Source organism: Anastrepha obliqua, chromosome 1 (genome assembly GCF_027943255.1).
Source record: "Anastrepha obliqua isolate idAnaObli1 chromosome 1, idAnaObli1_1.0, whole genome shotgun sequence".
NCBI classification, from domain to species: domain Eukaryota; kingdom Metazoa; phylum Arthropoda; class Insecta; order Diptera; family Tephritidae; genus Anastrepha; species Anastrepha obliqua.
In genome coordinates, this window is record NC_072892.1 from 49,706,509 (window position 1) to 49,724,115 (window position 17,607).

Consider the following 17,607-nt stretch of genomic DNA (forward strand, 5'->3'; position numbering starts at 1 on the left):
ATTCGTTAAATTGGAAAATCTCGTTACTTTTTAAGTGCATGATAAATATATATACACACATATGTGTCTACTCAGGCATTCCACTTTTCATCAAGCTTCAGAATGCCTTCTTCTGTTTCTCACTTGCGATAATTGTCACACAAACCAGGTTGGCATGCAAGTCAATTTCTTCGAGATTCTTATCTCACTTTAACACACTTTGGAACCTAAGCATATTTAATGGCAGAGTACAACAATTTTAGACATTATGATTTTAACAGAAAAACGACAAACGATGGCACCTGAACATTCTGAGCAGTTTTGGCTATTTTTCTGTTTTTCTTTTTTTGGAGTGTTTATTATTTTTTTATAAAAGCATAGCACATTCTCTACCAAAAACCATGTAAATCCAAATTTTGTACTGTATACAAAAATTAGAATAATTTTACAATTAATAAAAAATTTTACTAAGAATTTGTATAATTAAATTATGAATAATCAACACGATTTTGTAACAACTTCAAACTGACACGTTACTATACAAAAATTTAATAATACGTAAGTGCAACTGCATACCAAAAATTGGGTAAAACTTTGAAAATTTTGATCACAGAAAAAATGGGGAAAAAGTGTGGTTTACCGAAGATAAAAAGGCATATTGAAGTGTTGACTTATATCCTGTAAAATAAAATACTGATATAAAACGCACCGGGGCACAATGGATTTCAAACCTGGCTACCTAATTTTTAATTATTTTCTAGTTATGTATTACAAACGAAAGATTACTCAGGCCTACAAAATTGACATTTTTTAATATATATACAGGGTGCGCAAGGTAATTGAGGTTGGCTTTTTAGCCTCAGTGTTTTAGGAGCCACCAAATCTGCTGGTGCTCCTTAGCTCGACCTTTTCAGGGTATTTGAGGACAACTTGAGAGTAGAACTAATTAACTTATATTTTGAATAAAATTTAAGGAAACTTCACTATTTTTACACAACATTAACTTATCTATAAAATCATTCAATAAATTTCCACTAGCTGCAAAAGCCTCCTCGATCCGGGTCGGGAAACAATTGCATGCCCGAATCAAATGCACACTTATATTTTTAAATCGGTGTAATTTACACATTTAGCGACGATATCTAAGTTCTTGAGTTAAGTTGTAGTTAGTCCTTTCTGTCTTAGCTGAAAAAGAGCAAAAGAAATACAAAGTGAAGTTCAAAATAAACAAGACTGGCGTCATAAAAATATTTTCGATAACGCAATCTTTTTAATGAGTTAGAGGTTACATCCCTAGCTGACTTCCATTGAAAGCTTGGTAACATTCGATTCAGTGGAAGCGAAGTTATTGCGACTAAAGGGTCATAGGTAGAAAAATAAGTTTCGAACAAAGCGCTATTATCAAATTTTGTTTTAAAATCGGTAAAACGTTTACCGAAACATTTGAATTGATGAAAAAAGTTTATGGGCCTACGGCTTACGAAAAGTCTGTGCACGTATCACTCGGCACAAGTTAACTGAGGACCAAAAATTGCTTAGAATTCAACATTCGAAAGACCTCGTTAAAGAGGCGAGAAAAAACGGGAACTTGATTTCAACATTGTAACTGGTGGGGAAACGTGGTGTTTCCAATATGAACCTGAAACTAACCGTCAAAGGGCCGAATGGAAGGCCCCAGACGAGCCACCACCGAAAAAATCGCGTTTGGAGAGGTCAAAAATTAAGTCGATGCTCATTTGCTTTTACGATTCCAAGGGAATAGTCCACAAGGAGTTCGTGCCAACGGGCCAAACCGTCAACGCAATTTTCTATTTTGGCGTTTTGAGGCGTTTGTTGCATCGTCGAATTCCCCCTGAATACTGTGAAGAAGGAAGCTGGCGTTTATTGCATGATTATGCACAATTTCATCGATCCACACTTGTGACTGATTTTTTGACTAGAAATCTTCGTGTAAGAAACGAATTATGTGAAATATATGCCATTTGAAGTTAAAACTCTACTCTATCTTGCAGGCAGCATACGGATTCCTCTGACAAAAAATTCGAGTTATTTTGACTTGAACCATTCATTGAGCCAGTTTGCGATGCTCTCGCAAGAAGTGAACCGCTATCCAATAAGGGCTGACAGCATTTATCGGAACAGATGGTAATCCTAAGGTGCAATGTCTGGGGAATACGGCGGGAGGGGCCAGATTTCCCAATTAAGTTCCTCTAAATATTTATGGACCGATTTAGCAACGTATGGCCTGGCGTTGTCATGCTGCAAAATCAGTTTGTCTTGTCTACCGTTCCATTGCGCTTTTCCGGCCGCGTTTATTTGAGAGCTCGATTCAGACGATCACCAGTGATGGTTTCAGAAGGTTTAAGGAGTTCATAATAAATGACACCCTTCTGATCCCACCAGATGCACAAAATAACCATTGAAGCATCAACATTTTTTTCCGCTATCGATGGACCTGGTTCACTTGGCAGGCTCCAACTTTTTCGACGCTTAGGGTTATCATAATAGATCCATTTTTCATCACCAGTGATGAAGCGATGCAGAAAACCTTTTCTTTTCTGCCGTTCAAGAAGCATCTCGCACGTCAGCAAACGTCTCTCGATATCCCTCTCCTTCAATTGATGTGGCACCTATCTGCTTTCTGGACCATTCCGAACGCGTACAAACGTTTACCGACGATTGATCTGTCAACATCCAACTCTTTAGTATCTTCGAATTTTTTCGGTTCCCATTCACGATCTTCATCACTCACGTCGAAATTGCCACTTTGGAAGCATCGAAACCACTCTTTACAAGTTTTATTTGATAGAGCGCGATTGCAGTAAATATGTAAATATTGCTCAATATACGACACGTTTCAGTTGCACTTTTCTTTAAAAGGTAATAATGAAGCATGACTTCCCGCAAATGCTGTTTTTTCGTGGGACGAAGATAGACATTTTTGACGTCAGATAAAACAGGATCTTTACGCTTCAAACGAAAGTCAACTACTGCGATCGAGACCTCACATACACATCTTCAAATCAGCAGTATATTACTGGAACGAACATAAAAATTGTATCAACAGAGACACTCTTTTACGAGGGCGGACACTTATTCCCATACCCAATATTTCATGTCATCTCTTTGGAAGCACACTACGCAGTCTGAAATGACCGACAGGGGCAAGAAAAATTAAATTAAAATATGCCGGAAAAATATAACGCATATTAAGTTTCATTATCGACTTTTATATGCAATATATAGATTACTACGGATTTTTTCAAATAATTTCGATCAACTTTTGCATCTTATAGTAGCAAAATGTCGTTTCGTATATGCGAGAATCGTTTGAAAAGTCCGTTCAAAAATAAAAGCTACTTAATTGCTTGGCGTAAACCTTTTTTATTTTTGACATAGTCTCCTTTTAGGCTTATACACTTCGTTCAACACTGGTCTAGTTGGTTAATCCCATCCGAATAATAGGATTTGTCCAAGTCTGAAAAATAGCCATTCGTGCCTATAATCCTCCTCCTCGTTTGAATAAAATCTTTTTCCGGCAGTCATTTCTTCAAATTAGAGAACAAATAGTAGTCCAAAAGATCCGAGGAAACCAAGTCTGGCGAATAAGGGGGATGTGAAATGAGTTGAAACTCTCTTTCTATTGATTTTGCTTTGCGACCACAACTACTGAGACGTGAGCTGGTGCGTTGTCGTGATGGAAAAGGAGCTCGACACTCTCGATTCAAGCGAGTGCCAAACAAAAAGATCTGGCTGAAACTTGGTGTGTGTTCTTCCAAGAGGTGCTACTAACTAAATACCACCCGATACGGGCTAATAGGGCCATCTCTCTGACTTTATACGTACTTTTCAAATCACCCTCGCTGTCGAGTATATTAATTTTTTTGTGTGTAAAATGTATTGTCGCACGCTGTAAAAAAGAAATAAACATACACAGATAACAATTTAAAAACATTATATTTCGTTTTATACTACTACAATTTGTTATCAATTTCGCTTTTGCTTCTTTTCGCTGCCATAACTTAAAACTAATTCGCTCATACATCTATAAATCGCCCACCCTAGCAGCACCAAGCCCCCAAATGCGCCGCCAACCAGCACAGCTAGCGTATCCAAACTATGATACTGAATAAAATTCAATTCTTGTGCGGCAACACGCATGTGAGGCGCCCCCTGATGCCGCAACACATACTCCGTCCAGTAAATTGCCTTGTCTAGTGGCTTCATCGGTTGATCGTGATAGCGCCGCGACATCTGCTGCATTTTCTGTATATATTTCGGATTTTCCAACACTTCCAGTATAGCGCAACGCAACTCATCATATGTGAAAGATCTATAGTTCACAGATACGCCAATACCTGCCCGTTTAATGCGCTCGATATTGAGAAACTGGTCGAAGAAGACAGGCATGCCAACCAAGGGTTTGGCGTGATGAATCGCCTCAGTTGTGCTCAGTAGACCGGCATGTGAAATGAAGAGTTTTACATTGGGATGTGCCAGAATGTCCGATTGTGGAAACCATTGGCTAATGTAGACATTCTTCGGCTTATCCGGCAACTCAATAGCTTCGAATTTCCATAGTATGTTGTAAGGCAGTGAAGCGAAAACGCGCATTAGAATTGCAAGCTTTTCTTTCGACAAATTCTTACTCTTTACATTCGAACCCAAAGAGAAATAGATTGCGCCCTCTTTCGAGACTCTTATAAAATTCTCCATATCGGCAGGTAATTTCTTTGGTTGATGACTAATATGCATGCCAGCAACTTCGATGGCATTCGGCACATAAGGACGCGGAAAACTAATGGAGAAATGTTGATTCAAGAGAATCAATGAGAAATTCTTACGCACAGCAAAAATATCAGCCGTGCCATTGGGGAAATATTGTTTATAGATTGTCGACTGATTGGGTAGGTAGAACAGGTGCATGTGTAGTTGATGCAAAAAGTGATGCCATAAATTCTGCAAACGCTGCCAAAAGTCCATGCGATCGCTGAGTTCAGATAGTGGCAAAGGCACATACGAAATGGGAGAGGTATTACCCACCAGCTCATCGATTGTTGGATCTGTGCCATAAGTAGATATGCCAATGATTGGTGCTTTGTAGTGATGCGCTAATGTATAGATCGCATCCATTTGTAACGCCTCCACTATGATGAGATCAAAATGTTCATCAGAACGCAGCAACTCTTGAACGCGCGTACTTTTCAGCACGGATAAAGTGCCACCGGTAAAGAAATCATAGTAAAGATTTAATTCTTGCCATTTATTGCGCTCTTCTTCGATTACATTCACTATGGTTTCTGTTGAAAAGGAATAGAAGAGTGAGGTAGTATAAGAAAGGGTTGATTGCTAGCTCTACGAAAATAAAAAAGTCTTGTACCTTCATAACCACTCAGCACCTCCTCTATGGATATATCACGAAAATTTGGTAGCGGCTCTTTCTGCGGAAAAGCTGAAATAGAGGTGACTTGATGCCCACGCGACGCTAAAGCTTTTAAATACGCCTGCACGCAAATGTATTGAGAAGGTCCTGGGAAGGGAAAAATTGCCAAGATTTTGGCACACTGCATCCGCTGAAAGCCGGTTAAACTGAGCAAAGCTATAAGCAGAAGCCGAATGATGGATCGCAGCTCCATTGTTCTCAGTGGCGGGTAGACGAGGGAAAATAATTTGAAATATTTTTAATATCTTTTATTCACAAATATTTCAATTGCTAGTTTATTACTTTTTTGTAATGGTCTGACTAGTTTTTCAAATGCAGAGAAATTTTCTGCGTACGAATAAATTTGCATGTGCGTACGTTCTTTTTTTTATGCATACATTATTTTTTATATATTATTTTACTAACACTTAGCACTTTTAGAAACTGTATACAGTTGATTTATTATTAACCATTTAGCTGGTTATTTTAATAAAATCCTTTGAAGAAATAAACATTCAAATAATTCTTACTAGAATCAGTATTCTTACACTGTAACTTTTTGTGTATATTTTCAATGCTTTTAAGTAAATTGATGCTGATTATTAATTATTAAAATATTTTGTTCAAGACTATTAATATTTTTTTTTTGGTTAATGTGTTAACTTTAATTGTTAGTTATTTTTGACGCTTTTAAATTATTATACTTTATATAAGACTATTAGTCTAAAGTTGAAATGTAAAAAAAATTCCTATAAAATGAAGCCGATTACTCAAACATTTTTTTTTCGTAAATATATTAATTTCAGTAATTCATATTTTAAAAATTAATACATTTTTTTGTAATTTTTATGTTTAATAATTTTATTCACTTCATTTATTTGTAAGCATATTATTTATTATTTATTAAAGATTTTTTTTATTTTGAAGAAACTGGGAGCCAGGATAACTACCTACCTAAGCGCGATGAATTACATCATAGTCATGACAATATAGAAGGCATTGAGTATCATATAAATGTGACAAAAGAGCCTTCACTATTCACCAATGAGAAACTCCAGCCACCTGCGAGCAAACTCAAAAACAATAACGCGCCAGGACCGGATGAAGTACCCGCAGAAATCCTCAAGGAGATAGCATAAATGGGGCACACGTCTTTTAAGGCATGTACAAGGGCTGTCTAAGCTATGGAATTTTACCATAAATCTGAAAAGAGCAGCAGCTCGTGCTAATAAACAAGGGGAAAGGCAACCCGCATCTCTCATCAGCATATCGACCATTACAGGATTGCCCATATTCGACGGACCCATCTGACAACCCTGTATCTTTTGACAGAGACGTCAGATCGCTTAATGACATATCGCGTTGGAAGCGTCAGTCCAAGCAGATTTTTACCATGGAACAGTACACGCCACGCAAGCGCTCCCAAATTGTTGAAATTTACATTCAACAAAATAAGTCAAAAGAAGAAGAAGAAGAACAAAATTAGCATGTCCGATGAGGCTCATTTCTTATTGAATGGGACGGTAAACAAGCAAAATTGCCATATTTACCCCACTGAAAATCCTCCCGAAATTCAAGAGGTACCTCTTTACGACGAAAAAGTCACCGTTTGGTGCGGTGTTAGTGCGAAAACGATTATTGGGCCTTTTTCTTCGAAAATGAAGACGGTCAAGCTGTTACCGTCAATCAGGAGCGTTATCGCGATATGATAACCACTTTTGTGATGCCAATTATTCGTCGAAAGCGTATGAGGCAGTTCTGGTTTCAACAAGACAGCGCTCCACCACAAACAGCTCGCACCACAATCGATTTTTTGAAGAAATTGTTTTCTCGTCGTGTGCTGTCGAAAAATGGCGATTTTGACTGGCCACCGCGTTCGTCCGATTTAACTCCACCTGACTTCTTCTTGTGGGGATATTTAAAATCAAAGGTTTATATTAATAAGCCAAAGACCGCAGAAGAGCTCAAGAACAACATCCGTGAGGAAATAGCCGCTATTCCAGCCGAAATGTTAGCTAAAACTATGGAAAATGCTGCAGAAGGGGCACAATACGCCATACAGGCTGAAGGTGACCATTTCAGAGATATCATATTCAAAAAGTGATGTCAATAAATCTACTTGAGCCAAATAAAATGATTATTATCGTCAACATCAAAAGAATTGTCCGTCTAATATGGGCAACCCAGTATGTATGCTCGGCACAGCAGAGAAGCTACTTGAAAGACTGATTAAGCCTGGGCTGACCGTCGCCATAAATAACACCGGAGAACTATTAGCAAGACAACGCAGCTACAATAGGGGCAATCGAAACTGTCTGAAACAGCGCAGGAGCAGCGCAACTGGGCACTATTCAATCCAAAAGGATAGTCCTCTTTGCCACCGTAGATATAAGGAACGTTTTCAATAGTGTAAGACAAGCGGATATATTAGCCGGCTTAGAGCAAAGGTTAAAAATTCCGGCATATCTGCAACGCATAATGGGGAGTACTTGCGAGACCACAAACTCGTTCTCGTTTATAGACATCACATCTAGAGCGGTACAAGAATCAATTCTCGGGCTCGACTTCTGGAACAGTAGCTATGACGAGATATTCAAAGAAGAAATACACGATAGTACCTTTCTAATCGGTTACGCGGACGATATTACCGCAGTCATAAAGGCATGAAACTTTGAAGAAGCTCGTGGAAAACTTAACCAGTCAGGATATGGACAGAAACATGGCTAGATTCACTTCACCCACAAAGAAAACGGAACTAATAAATACTTCTAACCATGAAGCACATCACATTAGAAGTTAGCACGCAAACTTGTTCAAATACGCTAACCACAAAACAGGTTAAAGACTGGAGCGAAGCCAAACTTTCTGGGCCCAAATAAAGGCTGGTTAAATTTTAAGGGCCGATGTTGAATGCAAACCACACCTAAACGTCAAGTTTTTCTGCATTTCATTTCAAATTTTTCAATTTCAGACTAACTCAATTTGAACCATGGAAAGATACACAATCGAGCAACGCGTTAAAGTTATTCAGGCTTATTATGAAAACGGGTGTTCAAATCAAAATGCATATCGCGCACTTCATCTTCAGTGATGAGGCACATTTTCACCTCAGTGGATTCGTCAATAAGCAGAATTGCCGCATTTGGGCGAATGATAATCCAAGAGTGATTGCCGAAAAACCAATGCACCCACAAAGAGTGACTGTTTGGTGCGGTTTATGGGACGGCGGCATCATTGGGCAGTTACTGTGAATAGTGTTCGCTATCGTGAGATGATAACAAACTTTTTATGGCCCGAATTGAAAGATATGGTTGTGGACGATATGTGGTTTCAACAGGATGGTGCCGCTTGTCACACAGCTAACGAAACAATGGCTCTTTTGCGCGAAAAATTTGATGGCCGAATAATCTCACGTCGCGGCTATGTCAATTGGCCGCCAAGCTCATGTGATTTGACGTTGGACTTCTTTCTTTGGGGTTATTTGAAAGAAAAGGTGTAGGTCGATAAGCCAGCAACAATTCAAGAGCTAAAGGATGAGATAATTCGGACCATCGGAAATTTGGACCATCCGATGGAGGTGTGCCGCCGAGGCCACGGCGGCCATTTGGTCGATATTTTGTTTCATACGTAATTGAGCTATACCAAGAAGTGATAATAATTTCTTTAAAAAATTGTGTTTTATTCCAAATCAATACCGGCCCTTAAGAGTTAACCACCCCTACAACCCAAGTGCTTTCGAGACACGGGTACTTCCATAAATACCTGCTCAAAATAGGGAAATGCGTATACCCCACAAACAAATGCGGTGACGCCGCCGAAGATGATGCTGAATACACTTTGTTCCATTGTACGCTTTAGGAACATGAACGTCAAACGCTGGAGAAAGCAGTCGGTCACATAACCACTGAAAATGTAATCGGCAAGATGACAAGCAGCTAGGAAACGTGGAGAAAATTCTCCAAATGAAAAAGTGGGATTTCTACGTAGCCACACAAGCAAATAAAAAAAAAAATAAATAATTGGAGCGTACACTTCTGTTAGGTGTTTGGCCGAGCTCCTCGTCCTATTTGTGGTGTGCGTGTTGATGTTGTTCCACAATTGGAGGGACCTACAGTTTCAAGCCGACTCCAAACGGCAGATATTTTATGAGGAGCTTTTTCATGGCAGAAATACACTCGGAGGTTTGCCATTGCCTGCTGAGAGTCGACCGCTATTAGAAAAGTCTTTTTACTAATTTTGGTGTTTCACCGAGATTCGGACCGACGTTTTCTCTGTGAATTCCGAATGGTAATCACGTACCAACCCATTCGGCTACGGCGGCACACAAGTATAGACTTTGTAATGAGGAAGATGGAACGCCACTCTGAAGTAGTGCGGAAGCGGTTCCACGGTAAGCGACGGTTCCAAACGAGAGAGAATTTTTTAGACTTCGGATATACCATTGCTGCGATGGCATCTTTGATAATGCATTAGGTGGGATTTTATTATTTTAATTACTGATTTTTCAAAGATTAATATTTTTTTTAATTATCAAGACTACCAATATTAATATTTTGTTATTATTTAGTAAGTTATTAATATTTGTTAATTAATTGTAAATTAATAATTGTTAAGTTTTGAAAGCACCTAAAGACGACCTTATGCCCATAGCTTCATTTGGAAGTAAATTTTATTTCAAATTTCCATTGCCTGAGCAATGGAGTAATCCAGAGTGCATTCAAAGAGGTTTCACGGATATTTTCCTTACCAATAGGAATTTTCATTCTAATGTAATAGGATCTGGAGCTGGATGGTTCTTAAACGATACTAATAAGTATCATTACGCTATGAGAGGAATGACGACTGTTTTCCAAACAGAAATTTTTGCCATTCTGAATCATTGTGAGGAGATGGATAGGGAAACAGATTGGAATCTTTAGTGATAGTCAGATTGCATTAAAGGCTCTGGAGAGCGCACAGCAAACCTCAATTATTGTTCAAGAATGTTAGAAGAAGCTTAATTCTGTTGCAAGACAGACTGTTACTTCTCGCCTTTCCCCCTACTCCTTCACTTTCCAGAGTTTTCAATACAATGGGCTTTTTAGCTTAAGTGTTTTAGGAGTTACCAAAGCTATCGTTGCTTCTTGGCTCGACTTTTCAAACAAAAACAAAGAAAAAGTTTTGAAAGATTGTAACTTTTTTCAAGTTTTGAGATTAATTTTAGTATATTTCATTCATTTATGGAAATTTCTGGTGTAATTTTTTTGTAAATGTACACTAATAGAAAATTTTATTTTAATTATAATTGTTGTTTTTTCAATAAGATTTATTTACTTTATTTGATATTTGAGTGATATTTTTTAGTTTTTATATATTGATAGGTTTAATATTTAAAAATATTTTATTCCACTATGCATATTTATTTACTTTTAAGCCTATCTATATTATTTATTATATATATAAATATATATACAGCGCACGCTCGATAACGTGAACGCGCTAAAGCGTGAACACCCCAAAACGTGAACAGGCATTTTTGTGCATTGACTATAATGAAATTGAACAATAAACGTTACAATTATTTCAATGTAATTTACATTGATCTCAAGTAATTCTGAAATTGGGGAATCCCCTAGTTATAAAATAGGCATTTTATTCATAATTGCATGTAAGGGGTAAAATATTTCAGTCGTGGTTTTGGTTTTATAAAGAGTGTTTCGTCTTATGTTTTCTGGTGAAAATGAGTTCTAAAACACCTATGTGCTTCACATTAAAACAAAAGGCTAAAATTCTCGGCTTTTAAAAAAAAGGCTCATCTGTGACGATTTTAGCAAAGAAATATAATGTTGCTCAATCAACAATTTGTAACATTAAAGCGAAAAAGCAAGTGATTTTAAAATGCGTAAACAACACGTATTGTGGACCTGGAAATAGAAAAACACTGCGTTCTTCAGAGTTGCCCAAAATGGAGAGAGGTCTTTATCGTTGGTTTATCCGAATGCGCTATAAAAACTGGCCAGTAAGTGCTCTAATGATGATTGAAAGAAAAGGCAAAAACAAGCTAAAATAGCCGAAATTCAGTTGTGCAACAATCAGTTATATAATTCTTGGTTCAGTTATTCTGGAGACTTTTGCCAGAGAAAACGTACGCGTCAAGTTTGGAGAAGAGAGCCCCAGGAGTAAAGTCCGAGAAGCAGCGAATCACGTTTTTATGCTGTGCAAACGCCACTGGATCCCACAAGCTTAAGCTTTTGGTAATTGGAAAGGCGAAGAATCCAAGCTGCTTTAAAAACTTTCAGTGTCCCACGGACTATAAGAGCTCGAAATCCGCCTAGAAGACGTCTACTATTTTCAAGCAATGGTTTCATGAGTCATTTGTTCGAATTTTGTCCGATTTTAAAGGTTAACTGTTTATTTTTAAGGTTACATCGTTTTTAAAGGAGAATGCCTTACCAATTAAAGCTCTCCTCCTTCTCACCCAAATAAAGCTAAACTGACAACGGCGAATGGGCAAATTTCGGCAAAGTTTATGCCACCAAACGTTGCTCCCCTCATTCAACCGATGGATCAGAATGCAATAAAAATCACTAAGTTTCATTACAGAAATCTTCAATAGCAGCGATAAAGTCTGATTTGCTCGAGTCATTGAAAAAAATTAACTTAAAAACAGTTATAAATCTTTTGGTTTCGACTTGATTTCGTGTTGGTGAAGCAACATTAGCTAAGTGCTGGAACAGTATTTTAAATTTTGCGGTAAACAATGGTGATCCCGTTCCGTTGGCGGTTTTAAAATGAGGTGAACTTCGCACCTTGATGAGCAACACCATCGATCTTCTTAGTAGTTTAAATCCTGAGGTTCGTTCGTGTTCGCAGATATGCTCAAAAATATGTATGTGGGTTGTTGAAAAAACTTTTTTTTATGAAAAATTTCAGATTGAATTCATGTTACCAGCCATTAATGAATGGAACGAAGATATCGAGGAGGGCAATGCTGATGATGATCATCAACAAGAGGACAAATCCGATGATGACAGCGTATCAGAGCAACTGGAGAAATTGAAGCCGACTAAAGCAGTTGAAATTTTCAACAAGGCGTTAATATGGACTGGTCATGAAGATGTCGATCAAAATGATATGAGTGTGATAAGACGGTTAAGCGAGAAAGCTGTGCTTCAAGTTTTAGAAAAACAGAAGATACAAAAAAATATGACTGATTTTTTTAAATAAAACCATCGTATGATTTAATTTTCAATTAAAATTGGCCATTCCAAAACGTGAACACTTTTGTTAACGTGAACTGCCTTGGTTTGAATTAGTTCATGTTATCGAGCGTGCGCTGTATACATATATTTTTTTTTGTTTTTTTTTTCGTAAGTACATTAGTTTTCATTATTCATTTTGTAAAATTTAAAAGATTTTTGTTTAATTTTAAACTCGACAACTTTAATATTTTTTAATGCACATTTTTATTACCAGTTTCGGAATTTTAATATTTTTTCATATTTTCGGAAGTATTTTTATTTGAATTTTTAATTTTTTAAATGTTAATAAATATTTTTTAATTTGAGGCTTGCTAACTTTATTGTTTTCTACTCCTTAATACACATTTTTATTATCATAGTATTAACATTTTTTATATTTCTATATTTTTTGTAAGAATATTATTATTAGTTATTAATTTTGTTGAGGTTGAAACAAAAGTTTTACTTTGAATCTTGGTAATTTTAATATTTTTTATTCTTTAGTGCACAGATTCATAATTTTAATATTTTTTAACTATATTAGTATTATTACAACAACACATTTTTTTTTTTAATTTTAAGTTTATTAATTTTAATGTTTTTTATTCCTTCACGCACAATGTTGAATCATATATTTATACATTTTAATCTTTTTTTTTTTCTTGCAGTGTATCAATTTTAACTATTAATTGTTTGCAATTAATGCAATTTTTTAATAATAAATTTGTTATTTTTTAATATTCTTTTATTCAATTATGCACATTTTTTGCTGTAAAATTTCACTTGCAGCAAAAATTTTAATTGCTTTTTATTAATTTGATATCAATATTTTTTTTAGCTTCCTTGATATCTTTAGACATAATGAACTGCAGAGTTATACACGAATATGTCTTAATACTTATTTATTGTATTATTAAGCTTCGTTTTACCATTTATTTCAAAAATTATTATTTATTTTTTTGTGATTTATTTATTAGTTTTGCAAATCCGTAACTTATTATTTTAGTAATATAGATATTTAAAAACCTACCCCATCCGTTAAATAAACACCGATCGCATATCGGTAGCGTATCGGGAAGCTTAACTTTTATCTGCCGCTTTATATAAGAAGTTTTTCTCCAGGAAATCGCAGGCGCTTCGCGTGCATGTACAGTCAAATAAGTATATAAAATATTACACAATTACTAGCTATTAACCACTTTGTTGTAATTTCATAAAATTATGTCAATTATATTAAAAAATAAACACTTCTATCATGCAATTTGTAATTCATCATTTCATTCCCTACATCTTCGGACTGTCGCTCGCTGTCAGATATTAAGTGAATTTTGCATTTTTCAGTCACTTCTATGTTGTTGTTTCTTAAATACAACTTTTTGAAATTTTTTATAATTTTTTAGTTCCAGTTTGCTTGGAAAGTCCGTAGCTGCATATACAGGGTGAACGATATGAAGTGTTACCAACTTCACACTGCTTGTATCTGTAAAACAGCGCATGACATCAACGTCAAAATTGTTCTAATGACATAAATAAACCGCAACAACGCCAGAAATGGTTCGGAAAGTGAAGGCTCGACTTGAACGAAATCCACGTCGAAGTGGAAGAAAAATGGCCAAAGAACTGAAAAGATCGCAAGACAGCATTCGACGCATTTTGAAAAATGAGCTCAAGGTCAAAGCTTACAAGTTCCAAAAAGCACACGATATTTCACACCAGCAAAAAAAAGTTCGGTGCGCAAGAGCAAAGGAGTTGTTGCGCTTGCACGAAAGTGGCGAATTTCCTAACATTGTGTTTTCTGATGAAAAAAATTTCCCAATTGAGCAGTTCATAAACACTCAAAACGATCGTGTTTACTTGACCGAATGCTCATACGAGAATTTGAGCCTACGTTTGGCCACCCAAAGCAATTTCCCATCGCAAGTAATGGTTGGGGCCGCAGTGACCGCTGATGGACGCTCTTCAATCGTTTTTATCGAGCCTGGTGTCAAAGTGAATGCGACTTATTATCGGGAAAATCTTTTAGAAGCTGCTTTAGAGCCGTGGACACGCAAACATTTCGGTCGTAGACCATGGACGTTCCAACAGGACTCGGCACCGTAGAACTCATTTTTTGACCGTTTGAAGGCTATAGTCAAGGCAAAAGGTGGTCATATCGAGCTAAAGTGGATATTTGTAAAAATTGTAATCATTTTTGAACAATTTGGTCTTTGAAATCAAAAAATACTAATTTCACACAAAAAAGTTATGGTGTTTTGAGTAGGTAAAACTTCATATACCCTGTATAAAACACCCTTTATTTGCATACACCCATACATCAGTCTAGTCTTAATCATATTAACTTTGCATTAAGCTGACATCGCGTGGCAGTTTGATTTTATTTCTACTCACACTGGTAAGCGTAAAGCTAAGGCTATAAAATAACAATAGCGTGCAAAGAAGCATCAAATAAAACAAATTTACTTTGTTTACAAAAATAAAACTTCCTATTTCTACATCATATTTCGCATATTTTTTCAAAGTTAGTAGTTCTACGTCATCGCAAGCCCAGGTCACGATGAGGGCTTTCGCTTCAAACCTTAACTCTTTAACGGAGAAGTTACCAAAGCGGAGTTTTTGCTTTGGAAATTTTTATTTCCGTAAAAATTTCGTGTAAGAAACTCAAGTTTGAAAAGTATTTCTCAAAATTTTTATTGGTTTTGAAGCCAGACACAAACGAACTAAAGGCAATCTGCAAATGGTCTTGCCATTGCGAGGTAAAAAGTAAAACAGGTGCGTTTTACGAGTGTGCAATAAACAATAATGGTTTCACTGGAGCCAGCTTAGATTATAAGCACAGAGCTCTGTTCACTATTTATCAATTATGGATACAACTTTCTTCGAGCCACCATTTTCGATGCGGTTGCTTTCATCGGTAAATGCCAAATGTATTCTTATTGTCACAACCTCTTCAAGCATCCCCGTACCAGATTCGGTCCAGTGCTTCTCTATGTTAAGCTATTGAAAATTGAACACACACAGCACAAAAATATAAAATATTTTTATATAAGCGCCAGGTTATATGTATATTGAGGTTATAGATAAAATTGCGTATTAATAAATAAATAAATTTATGTCTGTTCGATTAGCTTCATCAAAAACTATATCGATGAGTTGATCAGAAAAAAAATTGTTTCAAAAACTTCAGTGGTGTTTAAAATTATTTCACTTGCTTCGAAACACTATTTTCTTCCCGTGTTTTCTCATGAACCTTTGGAGTCATAGAATATTTGAGATTTCATTCGACCTCAAGAGGCATACAGGCTTCAGCCAGTAAGTGCACCTACCGTTGATCTTACCTTTGAGTCTGTGGCGTCTGCTGTTGGCCAAATTTCGCTGTCGATAGTTTGAAAACTATTCTGGTTGCTGATGCAAATAAAGGGTTTTTCAATTGGCGTGGGTCGATTTTGGCGCCCTGTGGCAGCCATTTTGTTTTGGTCACATCTGTCAAATCTTTTGTTTATTATTCAGTTGTTTATGCCAAATCATCATGGGAAGTTACACGATTGAACAGCACGTTCAAATGATAAAACTTTATTATCAAAATGAGTGTTCATTAACGCAAACGTTGCGCGCATTGCGCCCATTTTTCGGTAGACGTGGTGGCTCTTCAAAGTCAACTCTTCAACGTTCGGTGGCCAAATTTGAGACTACCGGGTCAGTAAACAATCAGCCAGTCCGTGAAAGTGTACAGCAGAGCCCGAGGTAGTCTATTCCTCGCCGTGCACAAGAACTTGGCCTTTCGCAGACTTCAACTTGGCGAATTTTGCGTCAGGACTTGGGCCTACACCCGTACAAGATCCAACTGACCCAGGAGCTCAAAGTTGATGACCATAGACAACGCCGTTTGTTCGCTGACTGGGCATCGACGTTGGTGAGGCGGTCACCGTCAACAGCGAGCGCTACACAACGATGATAACCAATTTCTTATGGCCCATATTGAACCACATGGACCTAGACGACATGTGGTTCCAACAAGACGGCGCTACGTGCCACACAGCAAACGCCACGATTGACATTCTGCACATCCACACGCCCTTATTGAAAAACCCTTTACAATTAAATATGAAAATACAGCAATTGCTTGTGATGTCGAAGTGGTTGGAGCCATTTTTATCGGCTGTAGTTCTTGATTCAATTGCCAGGACTTGTTTTGATAACAACAAAAGCATTGAGTTCATAAATTTCTGCAAACTTTTCCAAGACCAGGACTGCTTTCTCTTGCAGCTTCTGCAAACTCAAGTTACGTTCAATTAAGTCCAATATTTTCAAAAACACGATTTTTTTCGATATTTCGAAAGTATAGTATCTTAAGATTACGAGGTGTGTTCAAAAAGTATCGCGAATTTTGTGTTTTTCAAAAATTATTTATTTATTCACTAATATCTATTTTGTCCCTTTCAAAGTAATCCCCATGAGATATTATGCACTTGTGCCTACGTTTTTTCCAATCATTGAAGCACTTCAAAAAATCTTTTTTTTTATCTTGTTCAGCTCCTTCTTCGATGCCGTCTTTATCTCGTCCATCGTAGCGTAGCGTTGTTCTTTCATGGGCGTCTTCAGTTTCGGGAACAAGAAAAAGTCACAGAGGGCCAGATCTGTGGAATACGGTGGATGTGGCTGTGGCTGTCATTAGTGTGCTGTTTTTTGGCCAAAAAGTCGCGCACAAGCACCGATGTGTGAGCAGGGGCGTTATCGTGATGCAAGAGCTAATTTTTGTTCTTCCACAAATCCGAGCGTTTCTGGCGGATTGCTTTGCGCAAATTGCGCATAACTTGCAGGTAATATTCCTTATTGACCGTTGTGCCCTGTGTCAAGAACTCATGGTGCACAACGCCACAAGTCGTTGGCTGCGAGTTATTCTTGTTATTTCCGGTTCCAATGAATAAACAAATACAGATTTTTTACGACCAGATATTTACAAAGTGCCAAGTCTTGGATAAGGCCTAT

At 37.0% G+C, this 17,607-nt stretch overlaps 1 protein-coding gene across 2 annotated transcripts; it reads right to left on the reverse strand.

The window, feature by feature from the left end:
* Nucleotides 1-3,917: 3,917 nt before the first annotated feature.
* Nucleotides 3,918-13,706, reverse strand: LOC129235404 (UDP-glucosyltransferase 2-like). 2 transcript variants are annotated; one of them, XM_054869225.1, is made up of 3 exons: nucleotides 13,652-13,706; nucleotides 5,360-5,898; nucleotides 3,918-5,279 (listed from the first exon to the last, which is right to left on the reverse strand). In XM_054869225.1, the coding sequence occupies exons 2-3, from the start codon at nucleotides 5,613-5,615 to the stop codon at nucleotides 3,967-3,969; spliced, it is 1,569 nt and encodes a 522-aa protein (XP_054725200.1). In that variant the 5' UTR covers nucleotides 5,616-5,898; nucleotides 13,652-13,706; the 3' UTR covers nucleotides 3,918-3,966. The 2 variants fall into 2 exon arrangements, with proteins under 2 accessions (XP_054725200.1, XP_054725201.1); XM_054869226.1 differs by having other exon boundaries at nucleotides 5,360-5,978; nucleotides 13,652-13,674.
* Between the last annotated feature and the right edge of the window lie 3,901 nt (nucleotides 13,707-17,607).